Source organism: Cynara cardunculus (assembly GCF_001531365.2).
Source record: "Cynara cardunculus var. scolymus isolate 2C chromosome LG 2, CcrdV1, whole genome shotgun sequence".
In the NCBI taxonomy this organism is placed as follows: Eukaryota; Viridiplantae; Streptophyta; class Magnoliopsida; order Asterales; family Asteraceae; genus Cynara; species Cynara cardunculus.
In genome coordinates this window covers 688714-709960 of record NC_037529.1, presented here as the reverse complement: position 1 = coordinate 709960, position 21247 = coordinate 688714, and the positions used below count along the sequence as shown (strand labels likewise).

General features: G+C 32.6%; 2 protein-coding genes and 1 non-coding gene across 3 annotated transcripts; 2 read left to right on the top strand and 1 right to left on the bottom strand.

Annotated features, from left to right (window-relative positions):
* The first annotated feature begins 1785 nt into the window (after positions 1-1785).
* On the top strand, positions 1786-3227 carry LOC112507524 (glutathione S-transferase APIC-like). Its single transcript, XM_025112153.1, has 3 exons — positions 1786-2038; positions 2341-2389; positions 2651-3227. Exons 1-3 carry the CDS (start codon positions 1892-1894, stop codon positions 3097-3099), a joined length of 645 nt encoding a protein of 214 aa, XP_024967921.1. The 5' UTR covers positions 1786-1891; the 3' UTR covers positions 3100-3227.
* Positions 3228-8783: 5556 nt separating this feature from the next.
* On the bottom strand, positions 8784-8854 carry TRNAG-CCC. The gene has a single exon. It is a non-coding gene; the product is annotated as a tRNA-Gly (tRNA).
* A 24-nt stretch (positions 8855-8878) lies between these two features.
* LOC112506734 (dephospho-CoA kinase) lies at positions 8879-11981 on the top strand. Its single transcript, XM_025110976.1, has 3 exons — positions 8879-9099; positions 10043-10188; positions 11255-11981. The coding sequence occupies exons 1-3, from the start codon at positions 8992-8994 to the stop codon at positions 11697-11699; spliced, it is 699 nt and encodes a 232-aa protein (XP_024966744.1). The 5' UTR covers positions 8879-8991; the 3' UTR covers positions 11700-11981.
* The last annotated feature ends 9266 nt before the right edge of the window (positions 11982-21247 follow it).

The following is a 21247-nucleotide window of genomic DNA, read 5'->3' as shown; positions in this document are numbered from 1 at the left end:
GGTTTCTAGCCCTGAACTCATAATGGCGAGAAATATATTATTTTAAAACAAAAAAAATGCAAGTTTATTCAAAATAATTGTGATACAAAATCCATAGTCAGTAATATTTTATTTCACAATTAAATCAATTTAAAAAGACCTAAAGTTTGAATAAAAAGGGTAAATTCGTCATTTTTTTAAAAACCTAAGATCAACTTCAACTTCTTATGGTTTTTGATTTTATTTTCCCCCTTCAATGGACCAGATAATAAAAAAAAAAATAAGTGTAAAAAGACCAAAATATCCCTATCGCTTAAAGGGTCACATGATGTATCTTAACGGTCAAGCATAACAACACTTGGTAGAAGGGACCTAATATGTTGCAAAAATGAAATTAGATGACGTTATTTGTTAAAAAATTCATTTCAGTGACCTTATTCGTTAATTTCAGCAAACAACAGGGACCAAGTTTGTAATTACCTCTTTGTTTAATACACATTTGCATTATAATTTAATACAATTTAGATTTAAAAACAAAACCATATTTTATTTTAATTAGTCAAAATAATAATGAAGTATTATGTTGTATTGTTATAATCAAATGAGAACCATAAAAGATTCAGAATGACAGGAACCAGTGATCATCTGTTGTTTTACAAAGTGAAACAAGATCTCTTAATGTACATGGTTCTCAACATTTTTGTGATTCTCATTTGATTACCCATTTTGTATTGTATCAGTTATAAGATTAACTGATTATGTTATATTTGAATTTATTTATTAGTTATTTTATTGAGTTCAAAACATTTTAAAAAGTTATACTCAAATAATAATAGGTGTGGTTTAATTTACGAACTCAACCATTGGTATAAACTATAAAAACCAATCTCAACTGTTCGTTTAGTCTAATGAATATCCAATTGTTTCTAATATAAAATGTTAATCTAAATAAATAAATCTTGATGATCTTCTATAAATATCTATATAATAATAAATGAACCGTTATCATTTTCATAAATATGTCAATTAATTGGTTTAAATCATTTATACTACTGGTTGAGTTTCGTAAACGAATTATATTAATATATACTTATAAAACATTTGACAAGAACTCTTAAAAATCATTATTTATTCACGGAGTATTGTTTATTAATGCATATTACTTAAAATTCAATATTAAAGGTAAATTATGAGTAAATATAACTTATTAAAGTTTTATGTTTGAATTCGTGTAACTAATTGTAGATAAATATAATTAAATACAAGATAAAACTCTCGTTTTAAATATAAAATCTAAAACATGATTAAGATAATTATTGAGTTCTAACAAAAACTTAGTTATTATTTTTATAGAAGATTATATTATTAAACCTACATTAAATTACTTCGTTAGTAAACCTAAATTAAAATAAAAAAATTGTGAATTAACAAAATTACACAAAAAAATTAAGACCTCTTAGATAGTTAATTTAATACTAATAATGATATATTATTTTTAAAAAATTTATGATATTTTTTTAATTTATATTTTATTCAAAAATATAAACACTATTAATTTTCAAAACCATATAAAACCATATTATATCGAAATAAATAAACAATAAAAATGAATCATTGAAATCGAAATAAGTCTCGATGTATTGCACGAGTACTCTTATGATATTTATTAATAAACTTAAAATTTAAATGATTATACATTAAATTTATAACCGAAAAAAATTAAGATCGTGGGTGTGCATCATGCATGTTTAAACATAGTTTGCAAAATCTGAAAAAGTTCTGATCAGATTCAGAGATATGAATGCTCCCCCACGTTATTTATACCCATTAACTTCCCTCATCTTCCTCCATCGTCTTCTCAAATCTTAGCTTCACTCACTGAGTTCTACCATTCATACACCTGTCATTATCCATGGCGATCAAAGTCTACGGTTCCATGCTCTCCACTGCAACTCTCCGCGTTCTTCTCTGCCTCACCGAGAAGGATCTCGACTTCGAGCTCATTAACATCGATCTGGCCGCCGGAGAACACAAAATGCCTCATATGCTTTCACGAAATGTACGTATATCTAACTTATATCGTTAGATTCCGCATTTATATGTTTGTTTCCGAGCTGATTTACATCTATAAGTGTATATAGAATTTAGGTCATTAGATTCCTCATTTATATGTTTGTTTTCGAGCTGATTTACATCTATGTGTGTGTGTGTGTATATATATATATATATATCACATTCTGCATTTATATGTTTGTTTTCGAGCTGATTTACATCTATATGTGTATGTATAACTTAGATCATTAGATTCCGCGTTTATATGTTTGTTTTCGAGCTAATTTATATCTATATATATGTATGCAGCCGTTCGGTCAGATTCCAGCGTTTGAAGACGGTGACATCAAACTCTTCGGTAATAATCAATTGATCAATTACTACAGATACAAATGCTTACTTTGCGTATTGATTTCAAAATTTATTGTGATTAAGCTGGATATTCATTTGATGGTTGATTTGTTGTGATTAAGCTGATTATATGTTTGGTGGATGATTTGTTGTGATTAAGCTGGATATATATTTGGTGATTGATTGTTGTGATTAAGCTGGATATATATTTGGTGATTGATTTGTTGTGATTAAGCTGGATATATATTTGGTGATTGAATTGTTGCAGAATCTAGGGCGATTATAAAGTATATAGTACGGACATACGTTAATAAGGGGACGGATCTGGTAAGCAACGATCCGAAGAAGAAGGCGATTGAGACGATGTGGATGGAAGTGGAGTCTCAGACATTTGATCCGGCGACGGTAGGGTTAGCTTGGGAGCTTTGTATGAAGCGATTCTTATTTGGAAAGAAAGGAAATCAGACGATTGTGAAGGAGGAAGAGAAGAGGCTTGAACGCTTGCTTGATGTGTATGAATCACGGCTGTCGGAGAGCAAGTATTTGGGCGGAGATAGTTTTTCGTTGGCGGATCTCAACCACATTCCGATGATCAAGTTCTTGATGGATACGCAGACGAAAGAGGTGTTTGAGGCGCGTGAACATACGAGCGCGTGGATTGCGGATATATTGTCACGGCCGGCGTGTTTAAAGGTATTTGGTATACCCGCTTATTAAAATAGCTTCCTGCTTATTAGAAATAGCTTTGTGAGTTGTACGTTGTGCTTCATGTTGTTGTACTCTATGTTTTGTTGGTGTTTTTTTCAATTTAATTGCAATGCACGTGGTTTTTAGAAAACTTCAAAGAATCAAGGAGTTTATTTTAACAAATGTTTGATTTTTATTTTATAAATGTTAACATTTAAAATTTTTCATTGTTCTAATTTCAAGATTAAAGAAGAAAATTTATCTCTATATTATTAAAAGTAAAAGTGTATTTTAGTTAATTGAAGTGTAATAATTATCTATTTCTTAAATTGTATGTTATTTACATTGTGGACATTTATTTTGGAACGGAAGAAGTATACGTGTTTTAATCTTAATTTGTTGATCATATAGGTTTTACAATGTAAATGTCAATTTATCAAATTATACTGTAAAGTTGATTACATATATAATAAGGGGTTGTTTACTAATGCAAATTAGGAAAGTGCTTATCGGGTAAGAGTCAACACCTATGCTTGCCTCACTAAATGAGAATTAACAAGGATTTCGAAATTTTATATGGTAAGAAGACCAAGAATCTTACTTGGTAAGTAAATGTGTGAGCTTGAATTCAGACGTTGTAAAGCTTGTGGCCATGGAGGTTCATGTTCATCTACGATAACTCTGGGCTATTCATGGTCGGCTAAAGATTAGTCTGTTCATGCAAAAGCTAGCCAACAACCTTCGGTTACCTAAAAGAACAGAGGGCGGTGACTTTTAACTGGTCAGTGTTTAGCAGGTAAAAGACGTTTACCAACAATTTTTTATTATGTAACGTAAAACACTTAAAAGCATCTCCATTCTCTAATTTTTTTTCTTTCTAAAATGGATATCAAAATTTAAAATCTCTAAAAAAGTTGTATTCAACTTTAATAAAATTCTCCATTTTATAGATTACATCATTAATTATATTATTAAAATATTATATTAATAAATATACTTTTCTCTCAAATTTTTATTTTATTAATAAAAAATTTGTTGGAGATAGCTCTTAATTAAAAAAAAAAACCTATATAGCTTTTCTTTTGTTATTTTTCAAATTGTTAGTTGAACCATGAAAGAGGGTTACAACAAAGATATACCTACTTTATAGAAAGTTAATGTTAATTGAAAACTAATATAACATGACATAAGATTTAGGTAAATCCATGATGCTTTGACATATAATTTATATGTTAGTTTAGAAAAAAATATTATAATCAAGTAATATTGCAATCATGAAACAATAATTTCCATTATACTGGGTTTATTGTATTAAAAAGTAATACATTTAATATTAATCTATTTATGTTTATCTTGATTTAGTTTATGCTTAATTGTTCTATTAAGCTAATAAATATTTGATTTTATAAATATCTCGATTGTTTCATAATCTCAAACAATGATCATAATAAGTCATATCTATCATTTTCAACAAATATCTCGATTATTTCTTAGATGGGTCGTATACACAAATGCTTATTCGGTGTATAATCGCTTACTGTTAATAGTCAACATATTTTTCGGGTAAGGTTGTAGTTCATCAAAATAGTTTCATATGAAACAATTTACCTAGTATGCGTTTACCGGGTAAGTCGTCACACTCATTTACGAGATAAAAATATTCATCCCAATCATCATTCTTACTTGTAAAATTTTCAACTCTTATCATGTTTATTCACTAAGAAAAGTTGTCTTATTAATGGGATAAGAATCTCCATGGGCCTTGTTTGTTTTTGTAGAAAAATATATTATTAGCCTCTTATGTCTGATTAATTAAGAGGAATTATCATTTAGACTGTTTGTTTTTTCGGCGCTTATGTCTTGTTCACCTCTTATCTGATAGGAGGTAAACTAATATCTTTTTTGCCTCTTATTGTCCTTCAAATTCTTAGCAACGGCGTTTTTCAGTAGATTGAACTTAATCGATCATTTCTCTCAATCGATCCTTACCAAATCGATCTTCACCTGTCTCAATTGATGTATTTTAATAGGATTTAAATGTATTAAATAACGTTAATGATACATTTTCGTTTAAATGAATGCTAATTATATAATCTAGACGTAAATTTCATAATGATGATGAATAAATATGTGAGATTATATAAATTTATCTATAAATTTAATACTATAATTTTCTAGTAGATAAAATAAACAATTTAAACAAATTCAGACATTTATCAGTTAACAAAGACAAACAATCTTATTGATTCAGATTTCAGACCTCAGCATCACTTCTTATTAATCAGAAGTGAAATAAGACTTCAGATTTTAACACCTTTTAAAAAACAAACACCAACTTAACAAACAAACCCTTAATATAAAATTCATATGGTTTGTAACAATTCCATAAAATGTTCTCAAATGGGAGTGAATATTACTGTTTGAACCCTATCAGGTTAATTGATTAAAAATGTAAAAAGGTGAATTATATATAGATATGTACAGAAGGAGATTAGTAGAATAAAAGAATGTGTCTATTTTTATATTCACAAAACTCTCTTTTTATCTCCTCTAAAGTTTCTTTCCAAAACCAAGAATGAAATTCAAAATTAAAAAAGAATTACATTTAGGTGGTCATTTATTTTTTAAGAGGTATTGAAGTCTAATTCATTTCTGATTTATATGGAGTGGTATTGAAGTCTAAAATCTGAATCAGTAAAATTGTTTGTTTTTACGTCTAAAGTTTTTAAAATCTGAATCGATCAAACTAGTGCAAAAATATAATAGATAAAAACCTTTTTACAAAAGTATAAAAGATAAATTGTTTTTTGCTAACAATTCTCTTTCCTTCCCCATAATATGAACCATTCAGATTAGGATTAAGAGGTATTAAGAGATATATTACCACATAAAATTTCAGAAGACATTTATAGCTTTTGAACTCTTATTTTAAAAATAAAACAAACGCTTATAATACCCAAACGTCTGATTAAATCAGCTTCAGAAGTATTAACGTGAAATTAAACGATAAAAACTAAGAGAACGATATTGTCTTATTTTATATTTGAAATATTTGATTAGTTTGTATACGTGAAATATTGTGTTCAAGCCTTTTTATTCTATTTTTTTTCAAAAACATACTAACGTGAAATTAAACGATAAAAACTAAGAGAACGATACGAATGAGATTCGAATCCACACCTTGAACGGAGAAGAAGCCTACGCAAACCAACTCTATCAGATATAAACTTACGATGTTATTAGAGTTTCAAGAAATATATGGTTGCACCCAACAAAATAAACGCAGTGGCACCTCTCACGATTTTAAAATTGATAGAGGAACAAAGCGGTGACCCAGACCGAGGGCGGACCCAATTTTTTTTCTTCAAGTGGTGATACAATTTGACTATAAAAAATGTCTATTTTTTTCACAATATTAATATAGATCTGTTAGTTGGTTCTTTACCATTACATAGAAGAGACTTATGTTTGAGTCATGTTTACACATATTTTTAACAACACAAGAGGTATAAAAGATACCAAAATTTGGCAAGAATGGGACTTAAATCAGGGCCTTTTGTACAAAGACATAATCATTTATCATCTCAGCCATGGAAGTTTTGTGTTGTCATTTCAGTTTCAAAAACCATATGGTGGCACTCGTGACCCAACAAAACAATACGATGACCCCCTCCATAAACGTAATTCTTCCCCCCTATGACGGAACCATGAAGAGGATCCCATGCCACCGTATCATTCCATGTGGGTCTGTCACGGGTTTCACATATTTTCACACAGAAGAACCGACTAATAGCTTATCACGTAGTTGGGTTCCAATGGCTCGACTTCAAAATTGTTCTCAAACCCCTTCACCTTCATTAGAACCCAAACTTTTTCGAGTTCACTCCATTTCCCTATATCAGTATACAAACTACACAACATATAATACCAACTACTTTTATTTGGTGTCAATTTTATAAGATTCCAAGCTGCAAACTCACCCATTTCTAGTCCCCATGAGCTCTACAACCAACCAAAAGAGCTCCCCATACACTTTTACTAAGCTCAAAAAGGCATCTCCTTTATGACTTCCATGGCCTCTTTTAAACGACCCGAACGCGCTAAAAGATCTACCAAACAAGCGTAATGTTTGGTATTTGGTAGAAACCTGTATTCCTTATTCATTAAAAATAAAAGATTTGTATGCCCTTTTGTACTAATCCCGAATAAGCACAAGCACTTAATACCACGATCAAAGTTACTTCATCGGGCTTGATACCCTTTTCATGCTTCATTCTTGAAAACCACCATAAAGCTTTTTCGACGTTTTTATCCATGGCCAAACCCTTGATGATGGAATTCCACGTGAAGACGTTCTTATCTTTCATGGTAAGAAACAAAAATAACGAATCTTGAATCCTACCGCATTTCACATACATGTTGATAAATGAAGTGCCCAAGATTACATCGAGTTCCCAATAGTTCATATTTGTAAACCCGTGTATTCAAACACCCGTATCGATGGCGACATAACTAGCACATGTGGCTAAAACATTAACCATGGTCACCTGCGCTGCATGGGCAGAACCAAGATATAGAATTAGGGGGAGCATCAAACATAAATAATTAAAAATATTCAAAAATAAATATTAATTTTCTGTAAAGACAAACACACAAAATTATATTAGTAAAATGATATATTAAAAAAATATATGTAACTACTCAAATATTTTATAAGAGTAGAACACAAGCTTCATTTTGGTGCATTTACCATTGACCTAAGCAAAAGCATTATTTTCAATAACCCAACAATCTTCGACACTCGGTCGATAATAAAAAGACCAAAATACCCTTATTTACATGAAAATCTCCAAGAATGACAAAACAAGAGAAAGGGAAATAACATTTTTAGTTTTATAGTTGTTGGGTCCGAAAAACCTAAGCGTTCCCTAGATCCGGTCAAATCCGCGAATCTTAAACCCAACKCTCCTGTAGCAATGCAGGAGCATCCCACATCGGTGAGGCTAGGGAGATTCGGCTTCCTTATAAGGAAGTGGGAGTCTTACTCCTACCAGTGACGCGTTTTAAAGCCGTGAGGGGTTGTGTTGACCAACCCAGAGCGGACAATATCACGTGGGCGGCTCCCTAGTGCAGTTACCGGTCCAACAATAGTTTTAAAATTAGGAGATTACCATCGTGGTTTACAAAAACATTTAGATTTGGTCCCTTTATTTAAACAATCGTTAAAAAATTCTCATTAAAGAAATGATATTTTCTTTTTTATTGATCTTTTTTTGCCATTTACGCAATCACAAAAACTACATGAACCAAATCATAAAATCGGTTTTCATTGGTTAAAACACAAACAAAAAATATATCTCTTTTAAAGTCTGTTTAACTGTTGTTGAATGGTTTGGTAAAAAATGATTAAGCGTCTCTCATGATATAATATCAAATAAAATATATTTGTTTGGTAAATTATTTACAATGAAATTATGACGCTAAATAAGGGCTCATGATACAAAATTATTCAAAATATTTTAAAACTATTGATAATTTTTTTTATCAACAAGATTCATCTTTTAACAATTTAGAGGATGAGATGAATTATTAATAAGTAAACAAAGCCCAACCATTTTATTCGGACGTTCTACAAGATTTGACAAATCGGCAGACTTAATCGACTTCCATCTTTTTATTCCGGCGATCTTTAACCCTAATCTCTTAAAAAAAACTGCGCATCCGGGGAATCGAACCCCGGTCAGTACCGTGGGAGGGTACTATGATACCACTACACTAGATGCGCGTCTTTGGAAGTCATTGTCTATCAAAACCCTAATAAACGTTCTGGTCGATCTAGCAGCTTCTTTGATGATTTCTTGCTCTGACTAATCGCATCTTTGGAATTGCAAAAGTTTGATGTAGGAGAGTTTCGAAGAAAGCATGAGGATAATAGGATTGACCGGAGGGATTGCGACGGGGAAGAGTACCGTTTCCAATCTCTTCAAAGGCAATGGATTTCCGGTGGTCGATGCTGATGTTGTCGCCCGCGTAAGATCCATCTCGTTTTGTTATTTTATTTCTCGAGTTCAATTTCATATGTGCAAAAATTAAAGCAAAACCCTAGTTTTGAGGATATATTTAGATCGGTTTTGATATGAAGATAACTCAATTGAACAATGAAATTGAAAGTACGAATCACTTGGACTGGCTTGAAATATTTGATTTTGAGCATTGCGTGATCACACACACACACACGTAACACTGATTTCAATTGTGTTAATAGTTAGATATCTATGTTATAGAAACCAACAATCAAATGCACTATGTTTGTAGAATTTTTTAGTATCCTCAGTGGTGGTAAAACCTAACGATGTGTCTGAAAAAAACTCCCTGTTCTACAGTTAGAGATGCTGTTTGAAACTTGGGAAGATTGAGGATTTGCTCAATAAAAGAGAATTTTGTTGATAATTAGAACAAGTTACAATCAAGCAATATATGAAGCCTGGAAGATCACTTAATGAAGATATTATTGGCTAATCATGGTGTAATCCTCAAGGATAGTGATTAGATTGATGTTGCATATGCAACTATGCAAGCACCAAGTAGAAATGAAACATAATCAAAGGCATGACTTTTTTCACTTGACCAATGAACTTGCAAATGTGAGAGCTTTAGGCAGTGATACCCAGTAGAAATTGAAGATATGTCTTTGTGAGTGATAACTTGAGGATATTGTTTTCTTTGCACTACCTATGTCTTTTTTATGTTATTATAAAAATATGAACTTTTGTCTAATAATATCATTATTTGTCCCAATTTACTTGCTGGAATGCTTTTTTTTAGTGAAGTTTCCCAGTAATCGTAAACTGTTTGTTGTATAAGCATTTAATTTCAGGGGAATTGATGATAGAAAAGCTCAGTTGTTTCAAGACTTATTAGTCTTCCCTTTGACGTTAATTCTTTTTGTTGTCTCTGTTGGTTCACATCACAGGATGTATTGAAGAAAGGCAGTGGTGGTTGGAGGAAGGTTGTAGCAGCTTTCGGAGAGGACATATTGCAGGAAAATGGGGAAGTTGATCGGCCGAAATTGGGCCAGATTGTATTTACTGATCCTTCAAAACGCCAGCTTCTTAATAGGTACACTAATGACAACCAACTTTCTATGAACATATAGTCATCTTATCCCTTAATTCACTAGTTTATGCAAAAAAGCTGAATGCTTCACCAAATGAATGTATTATCATCTTTGAAATAGTGTATGCTTATTGAAAGTTTTTGCAAGGCATTACATACTAAAGTGGTGGAGCATTACATCTTTATGAATATAAACTATGAATACTATGTTTTTTTTATTCCATGTGAGAAACTTTGCATGAAAGAGATCTTTCAAGTTTCTTTAAATAACATAAGCATATAAAATTGGGAAAATGCGGTTGTAGCCACATTGCTAAGTTTGTCAACCTTGCTGTGGGTGCATAAGGGAGCAAATTAGACATTTGTTACCGTGGTAAATGTTCTAGGATAGTGCTACATTCTCTGTTCTATAGCTTAATCTAGGAGGATATGCAATTTATTGTTGCATTGGCCTAAATGGTGTAGTATATAGTCTAAGGGGTTGTTTACTAAACACTTACCTTGGTAAGACTTACTAGTTCAATTATGTAAAACAACCCCTTACCTTGGTAAGACTTACCAATTCAATTACCTTATTGGGTGAACAGAAAATGGACCGAGAATCTTACCCGGTAAGAGGGAAGACAAGGATCAAGAGTCTTACGCGGTAAGTGAGGGTGATGACTCTTACCCGGTAAGTGCTTTCAGGGTTATAAACGCTTAACATCAATCCATTTTGATGGCCGGGAATGTTACCCCATAAGGTAGGTGAGAGTGGTGATTCTTGCCAGTAAGCATTTGGTAACTGGTTCCTAATACATCCTCATTGTGGTAAGAAGGTTTTCAATAATCCTGCCTAATGGCATGCCTTTCATATACCCAGACTGTGATGGAACAAATTGTCTTTATGTAACATAGCCAATAGATTGTTTTTCATACAAAGTCATCATGAAATTTGTTTTTATGTGGCTATTTGAATCCACTCTTATCAAAATATGTATGCCAGCCTTGTTACTGGAGCGATTGGATATTTTTTGTTGTTGTGAGTTTATTACTATAAAATCCTGAATTTCTCTAAATTTGTTTGTAGGATTCTTGCCCCTTACATTTCGTATGGTATTTTGTGGGAAGTCTTTAAGCTGTGGATGAAGGGTTGTAAGATCATCATTCTTGACGTCCCTTTACTGTTTGAGGCCAAGATAGATCGGTGGACGAAACCAATTATTGTTGTGTGGGTTGATCCTGAAACACAGCTCCAACGTCTCATGGCTAGAGACAGAACTTCTGCACAAGATGCTCAAAACAGGATAAATGCCCAGATGCCTCTTGACGTAAAAAGGACTAAAGCAGACATAGTGATTGATAACAACGGATCGTTAGAGGACTTAAATGAAAGTTTCAGGAAGATAATAGATCAGATCACCAAACCCTTGACATGGACTGAATTTTGGCTTTCTAGACAGGGTGCTATAGTAGCTTTTCTATCAATATTTTCCGGTGTTTTTGGATGCAAGAAGCTTCTTGCACGCTTATGATTCTAGCATGACTTGGTTATGTGAAATTTGAGAACGAGGTGGGAATGGTATGCAACTGGAAGCTGAACAGGACTTGCTTCATTGAATCGTGATTAGTAGCCGACTGTTTATATTCTGAAATAGTGGAATAGAACTTGTTTAATTTATCCAAGTGACAAAAACGATACAGGCACTTGTAGAACTTGCATGTTGATGTCATTTCATTGATGTTGGATAAGTTGTATGTAATTTGACATATTTTTTGGTTTATCGTAATAGCAGGATGAGGGTTTGTTTTCTTGTAAGGGTGTCTAATCCTGGCAAATTGTGACTGCTAGATATCAGTCCTGATAAACTCAGTGGCCATAATTGTTGTGTACGACTGGTATCGAACCCTGGGCAGATGAGATATACCACCACATCTCCCAGGACGTCAACCATTATGCCACAACCCTTGTGGTTTTTACATTTGGTTGCTTACATATGTTTCATTTCCCTTTGATGATGTGAATAGCTAGTGTTGGATATACTTCTTTTTTTATAGAGCTTTTGGAAGAACTTCAATTGTTAGTAAAGGTCGGTCTATTACTCTGCTCCAGCTGGTGAGTTTTCATGTGACAATTTTCCTTGCTCTTTCTTTACAAACTAATGATTTCTTTTTCATTGTTTAGATGGTCATCTTCATAAGTGGCATGCAAAAACTCGAGATTTTTCAAGACAATCCAGAAACTGGCTGAAAAATTGCTGCCTTAACATTGGCCTCAAAACATGGTAAAAGCTCAGTCTCCCTTCCATATCAACCTCTCTATAGATACCCTTTAGGTATACATATAGTTTATGAATATAATTGAAGTCGTCTTGCTATCAAAAGGTCTTCTCTTGATGTTTGGTCTCGTTGGTGCAAGTCAACATCAATGAAGTCTAGTATGTACAATGTTAACTTGTGGGCATTCGTATAGCACTATGCTGATGTCTTGCGGGCATTTCTTCATGGAAACATCCACTCTACTCTTTGGGGTAAAGGTTAGGGACTTAGGAGTTAGGTCTACATACACCTTATCCTCCATAGACCCCACCTCAGGCGGGATATACTGGGGTCGTTTGGTTATGTTGATTGATTTGTTCAAAAATGCATGTTTGTTATTGATAAGAATGATGATATGGATAAAGTTGTCTGGGTGGATTAATCTGTCTGTATAGATTGGGAAATTTTTTGTTTGGGAAGGTTTTTTCCTAAATAGAATTAACGTGTTTTTTAATGGGAGGGGCAAGTTTAGAAAAAACTCGGCTTTCTGTATAAAGCTCCCCTTAGAAGCTTACTGAATAAGTCACTTTCTATATCATTAAGCCACTACCAAACAGTCATGTATAGCTGACCGAATAAGCTGTGAGTCTCATTAAGCTCATTAAGCTCATTAAGCTGCTAATAAACAGTCCCTTACCCTTATTGGCCTTTCTGCTCTGTTGGCTGCTGTTTTACATTGCTGTTACTGATCTGCTCATGTGCTTATCGCTGGATCTGTGGGGTCTGGTTTTTTTCTGCAGTGGGGGTATGCTCCTGTTCATGATTTTGGACCAGATTGTTGCTGTGTGTCTGTATGGCTTTCAGCAGGTTTTGGGGTTTAGTTTACAATACAGAAGCTGGTTGGTTGGATTCATTTGGCTGAGGAGGATCTGAGCAGATGGTGTAAGAATAGTAGGTGGCTGTACAGATGGCATAATGGAGGCATAAGGGTTGTAAAACGGAGGTGGATCTAGAAATGAAGCTGTCAGGCTCAAAATTTTGGTTGGTTCTTGGACTCATAGTTGTTAAAAGCGCGCCTGAGGCCACCCCTAGGCTCTGAAGCTCATAAGGCTCGAGATCTTCGGCTTTTTTCAAGTCGAGGCTCAGCGTATTCACAAGCCTCACTAAGGCACCGCGCCTTAGCTGAGGCGTCTTGTGGGCCTAGGTGCGCCTCATAAAGAGTTATTAAATACCTAGTTAAACCCTAAGATTAAGTAAGTTTTCTCATCTTCTCATCTCCTAGATTTCTTAAAAAACGTGTTATTAAATAGATGACATAAGTCAAACTCTAATATTAAGACCAAGTCCTTAGAACTTCAAAGCCTCCTTCTCTATAAATACCCATACCTTTAAAACTTCTCTTTCACGACTCACGCTTTAAATCCTTCTTCCTCTATCAAAGTACTGTTGGTTGCTGAGTTGGAGACTTGTTATGTGTAACTGTGTGTGTGAGTGTATTTTGATAAGATGTGCCTCGCATTCCTGATGCCTGCACCTCATGCCTAGGCCGCGGGACCTCTTTGCGCCTAAGCGCGCGTTGAGCCTTTAACAATTTTGCTTGGACTTTTTTGGTGGATGCTGGTTGGGACAAAAGATCGTGTGAGAATTAGAGTTAAAGTGAGAAGTACAAGAAAAGATCTAGACCCTTGATCACTTTTAATCCCACTCCCATCCCATGAATTGCTCTTATCACGGGAATTGATCCGGTGCATCTCGGTGTACCGAATTTGTGTTGATCTTTAATTAGGATTGATCCAAGGGTGAAAATCTCTTCTTACTCTTCTCATCATAACTTTTATTCTCACGGAAACACACTGTGCTAGTTGGTGGTTATAAGTTAGGTTTTGATCTTGTTCTTCTTAGAATAGATTATGGTTTTGATCTTGTACTTCCCTCATATAAGTTTGTTTTTTCTGAGAATAGATTGTCACTTTAGATATGGGAAGGTTGATAAAGGGTACATATCATTGTGGTTTTATGGGGGTATAATGGTAAAATATAGGCTCGTTCCATCTTGTTGCATGGGATGGGATGGGATGGGATGGGATGGGATGGGGTGGGGTGGGGTGGAATACGTTTGTTCCACTCTGCCCCACGTAAAAGTCATGTCAAATATGGAACAATTATCCATGTTCTGTTATGTCTTATCCGGTTTACCAAATGCCTCCGTAGGGATCTCGTGTTAGGTCTAGTGTCTTTATTTTATATATTAAATTTGGTTTAATCCCTAATGCTAAAGACAATTATTTACATTCTATTGCAGTTAGGGGTGTGCAAAACCTGTATAGTCCGAAAACCTGAACATAAGCTGAGGTGTTTGTGCAAAACCCGCATACACCGAAGTCCAAAAATTCGAAACCCAACTTTTGGGGGATATTTGGATTTGGGTTGGGTTTGATTTTTGGCCATCTAACCCGTTGGGAAACCCAAAATGTATACATGTATAAATATAATTATCTATCGGAAATCTTAGATCCTAGTCAGTCGTACTCTTTTCGAAATACTAAACCTACTATCGATTTCATCAATCCTCCCATTCAATGAATGTATATACACACAAACACACACACATAGTTCATATAGCTATACCCAAAACCCGATCAACCCAAACCCGAAGCAATACGAAATCCTAAACCCAAAATTCATTGGTGGGGAAATCCGATCGGATTTTTGGTTTGTCCATCCGACCTGCCCGATGCACACCTGCAATTATAGTATTACACCCACCTGTCCCTTGGACATACGATTTACCTACCTCATGATGGCCGTGGGACCGATTCAGTATGGACGCTCCAGAAGGTGGGGTCATACTCTTTTTCCATAATCTTTCAGTTTGTCTTCAATTTTGAAGAATCTGACGTTTGACTTTCCTAATGAAACGGAGGAATCATAGACTTCGTTAACTGTTGTAAAGCGGGTTTCTCGTCATGCAAACGAGCGTTAACCGAAAATGCGATGTGGATCAAGTAGTTGTTTTCTTTCATCACCACAGGATTCTGTTTCTTGATTGCCATCAAAATTTTGCTACTCGATCATTCTTTGCTTTACCTTTCTGTTTGGTCTTTTTCATGTGTCTAACTTGAGACTAACCTTTCTTCTTGTTCTTTTTTGTGTGTCTAATTTCAGTTTAAATCTTTCTTTTTGGTCTTTTTTATATGTCTCTTAGGCCTTAGCTATTGAAAGCTACTTAAAAATGAAACTCTACTTACTACTTGCTACTACTAGACCCATGATATTTTATTGGTTTAAATGAGCTCGGGAATCGGGTTTTTTTCCGGTTGATTATTGTCTTTTTATAGATGTGATATCTGGTTTTTTTTTATTAACCTGGATATCCAACCCGCTATGCGAGCCGACTAATCCCAGGTAGACCATCTGCTTTGCAGATAGCCCGGAGTCACCGCATTTGAACCTTCGTGGCCACAAGAGGATTTTTATTCCTCCTTGGATTTGAACCTAGGACATCCTGTTACTTTTTGACGACTAAAGCCATCGGTACGAGTCTACAGGGGTAATAGTTCAAAAGAGAACCCTAAAATAAGAAGAAGAACAACATAACTTGTTTGAACCATCCATTTATTTCAATCAACGGTTGTAAATAATAGGGATGGTTATATTTTTGGCAATTCTAAATCGACGGTCACAAAGGAGGCTGCATTTCGTCAAATCTAAACCGACTAAAAAGAGGTTGGACTCTCTTTTTAATATCCAACGATTGATAGGGGTTCCATCGTTGTTCTTCTAACCAAATAGCAAAATGGAGGGATTTTAGTAACGGCTTATTTGGTTTGACAGAATGTTTTCTTTTCGAAAGATTTGGATTTAGTGAAATATTTGAAATCTTTGGGGTGGTGTGTTTGGTTTGTAGGAATTGATTTTTTACTATTTATAGATAATTTATAAAAACAAAGTATAAATAATTATAAAAATATTTAAATTACTTTTTATTTATTGATTATTACAAAACAAATGTTTTTAACGTACTTTAAAACATTAATACAAACAAATGTTATGAAATACCACGAAAGTCCAACTCTCTCATGGGAATTATAATTTCAATGTTTGTGGGATTTCAATTTCGTATTTTCTTTTAAACCAACAGAACGTTTGGTTTGCGGGAATGAAATGGATTTCGAATCCATTTCAATCTCATATTTGGTTTGTTGGATTGTCCATATTTGAAATCGTAAGATTTAATTGAAATCCTATAAACATCGGATTTTGAAATCTATAGTGGGTGCTCGGGATTTCGTAGGATTGTATGCAATAAGGTTTTAAAAAAATGTTTAAAACGTTTGTTTTGTAATAATCGATTAATAAAAAAATTAATTTAATTTTTTTTTATTAATAATGGAATCCAATTTCATTCAAAATCCTACAAACCACACACACCAATGATTTCAAATTCATATCCCTCCATAAAATCTAAATCTCTCAAACAATATTGCAAATCAAACGGACCCTAAATCCCCATAAACCACACCGATCCTAAGAAGTAAGGTGGTAAGATACATTTAAACATTTTTTTAAGCAACAGATAGTTTATTTCCTGAAACACTAGGGGTTCGCTTGGTTTGCAGCTTTATTTTTTTAGAGATTTGGATTTTATGGAGGGATTTGGATTATAATGGATTTGTAATTATTGATGTGTTTGGTTTGTAGAACTTGGAATAAAATTGGATTTCATTATTTATAAATAATTTAAAAAAAATACAAATAATTAAATTACATTTTTATTAATTGATTATTACAAAACAAATGTTTTCAACATTTTTTAAAACATTATTTCACACAACTCTATGAAATCCCAAGCACTCCTTAAAGATTTCAAAATACTATGTTTATAGGATTTCAATTAAATCCTAAGATTTTAAACTCAGATAATCCAACAAACCAAATATATAACGAGAATGGATCTGAAATCCAAATCCTCACAAATCCATTCCAATCCTGTAAAATAAACGGGACCCACAGATTAAATAGGGAAATGACGAGTGGTTGACGTGTATTGTTGCAAACTTGAAGAGGGAATTAGGGTAAGCATATGATGCAATGGATTGGAATGAGTCATTCCATTAGAAATCAAAGAGGGGAATGGGAGTGGGCCAATTGGCTGCCATCTCACATGTAAATCTTTTTATGTCACCCAACCAAAATTAGCATACGTCATCATCCTAATGTTACTTCTCGTATGTAGAAAGCGTTAATATGTGTGTTTGGTATGCAGATATGACTGACGAGACTTGATTGAAGAGAGTGAAGTAGGCTCGTAAAAGAAAAACCTGACCCAAGAAAAACCAACCCACCATCTACAAGGCGTAGAAAGGAGGGAGGTCGCAACCGAAAGCCCACAAAACACGAGACATCCAATAAGACAAAAGAAACAAACGTCCGTCATATAACCCACTAATGAGAACAGGTGGCTAGGGTACCGCACCACAAAGTCCAGGACCCATAGAAAACTATAGCCGGAGTTTTAAGGGTTTATTTTAACATGGGTAGTTTAGTAACTTACTTATCTTGTTATATTTCCTTGATTTTTTGTTTGTACTGCCTTTATGGGATAAAAAATCGACATTTTTATCCATTCAACCTGGTCTTGTGTCAATAAAATTGTTGCGCCAAACATGAAACACAAGTTTTTGTTTTGTCATGATGCATACCAAATTCATTACTAGCAAAGGTTACACTATGTTTATAGGTAGTTTTATTTGTCCTCGATAATCCTTAATAGATTGTTCATATTTGTTACATACCACAAGGCTTGTCCTTAGCGACGGACCCAGAGTTTTTTTTTTTTTTTCTTTTCAAACGGTGGCACCATTTGAGTATAAGAAAAAAAAATATAAGGAAATTTTTTTAAACGGTGGCACCGTTTGACTATAAAAAACAATTATACGGATTTTTTTTCAAACAATAGCACCATTTGACTACGAAAATGACACCAACATGATTCAAAATTGGGTATGAGGTGGAATAAAAGCTTTGCAAACCAACTCTGTCAAATAAAACTTGTTCTCATTGTAATTTCAAAATAAATATGACGGCCCACAATAAATTAATACGGTTGCACCTTTTACGAACCTAATTTTTTTTAACCTTTCGACGGATGAATAATACGGTGGCACGTGCCACCTATGCCATCAAAGTAAGTCCATCCCCGCTTGTCCCTCCGCAAATGGTTTATTCCTTGGAGATTTATTGTAGACTTAAAGGCTATTTGGTAATTGTTGAATGATTTGATAGATAATGATTTAAGTGGTCAAAATGATTAAGAGACTCTCATGATATAATGCAAAATAAAATATAATTGTTTACAATGAAATTGGCGCTTAATGGTTAAGGAAGACTCACGATACAAAATCATTCAGATGGTTTTAGAACCATTAAGAGACATATTTTTTTTCTGTCAAACAAGATTCACATCTTAACGATTCAGAGACTGTCTCTTAATGGAACTACTAAGAGATAAACAAACAACCCTAAATGTAGTTGTGAAGTGCAATCTTGATTTTGAAGTTGAAAATTTGGAATCCTCAAACATGTTTCAAACTTCTATCATTTATCCCTCTTCATTTTATTTTTATGGGTTTTATATGTATTATAATGATTACTAAATTTGAATTACAAGGTATTCATGATAAGAGGTGGTATCTTGTAAGAGTCGATAAATATCATATGGATGTGTAAAGCTGTGGTATACATGTGAATATAAACGAATATTCATAATGAATTTATACATCGCTTTATTTATAAACTACTTAATAATCAATATACACATCGGTATGAGTATCAGATTGAAGAAAATAAAATGTTCGGGTTTTTTTATAGTTTGTTCGATTAAATTATTAATCACTAGAACGGTACTCGCACAATGCCGCGAAATCCATTTCAATTTTAATGTTTCATTTTATTCTTTATCTCTATTGGTATAATACGGTTTTATGTGTTTTTGAGAAAACGATAATGATTTTATTTTTGAATAAAATATAAATTTGAAAAAGTTATATCGATATTAGTATCAAGTTAACTATTATAAAATTCTCGTTTTTTTTGTATAATTTCTTTAATTCGATTTTTTAAAATTTAATTTGGGCTTAATAATGCAGTAATTTATTTTTGGTTTAATAATATATTTCTTTTATAAAAATAATAATTAAGTATTATGTTAGAACTCAATGAAATTTCCAATTATATTTTAGATTTTTTATATTTAAAGTGAGATGTTTATCCTGTATTTGATTATGTTTATCTACAATTAATTACACGAATTTAACCATGAAACTTTAATAAGTTGTACTTATACACAATCTATTTGTAATATTGAATTTTAAGTATTATGTATCAATAAACAGTACTTTATACATAAAAAATGTTTTAAAGAGTTTTTGTCAAATATTTTATAATATAGTATAGATATTTAAGATAATATAGTTTTAAAAATAGGAGATGGTTTTTAAAAAAGAATATTATTGTTTTTTGGACAAGTTTCTAAAACTGAATCTGTTCATTTGATGAAGGTAAGGTTTTAAATGACGTGATGCATAGCGTGACGGCAAGGTTAAGCCTTAAGTTTTACGAGTTATGATGAAAACATATATATATATATATATATATGTGTGTGTGTGTGTGTGTGTGTGTACGCGCACGCGTGCGCGCATGCACGCGTATCTGTGTATGTATATTTATACCAATGTTCAAACAAACGGGCCATGGCATAGAGGTGCAGCCTTGCCGCAAACGTTACCCCCCTTGACTTGGATATAAGGTGTCGAGGCCATGACGTGTTATGGCGTTACAGGTGATATGACGTTACTTTTATATCATCTATTATAACTTTATTATATTCAATATTATATATACCAAAATATTTTATAAATATGTGATATATTATTTATTTTTGTAATATATAATGCATTTTTGTGATATACATTATGTTTTTATAATAAACGAATATAATATATATATATATATATATAATAAAAATTATGTATAATTGATTACAAATTAAATTATTATATGATAAATAAAAATAACAATAACATTTAGTTTTTAACATGTTTTCTTTACATCCTACCTAATATCACAAAAATAAATAATATTACAAAAATATTTATTATAATTATAATATAAATTTACATTGAGATAAATAATTTAAATTCTCCAACAAACACATTATCCGTATATGGTTTTCAATTAAAGGAGCTCAGATGATTCACAACCTCAATGCATTATGGGTGTTTGAAAGTTGTTTAATGGTTTAGTGCAAAATGATTAAGAGATTTTTATAATATAGTACAAAATGAAATATAATTGTTTGGTAATTATTTATAAAGAAATTAGGGTGCTGAATGGTTAAGGGATACCCAAAATACAAAACCGTTAAGAGGATTTTAAAACCATTAAGAGGAAAAAAAAATTGTCAAACAAGATTCACCTCTTAACGATTCAAATATTGTCTCTTAATTAAGCTATTAAGAGGTAAACAAACAACATTTAATATATCAATTAACCTATATTTTTTTACAATTTTATTGTTTTTATATATTTGGTTTACAATATAAAAAATTTAGTTATATTTTTTTGTTTTTTAAACAACAAAAATGTACACATTATGAAACAAATATGTATTAATCATTACACTGATTCCAACACATGGATAAAAAAATAATGTAAGAGCATCTTCATCAGCTATGCTAATGAAGAAAAGATGGATTTTAACAATTTTTTTGCTCCAACAGTTGTGCTATCTTGTATGTTAAAATAGAGAATAGAGGAGAATGAT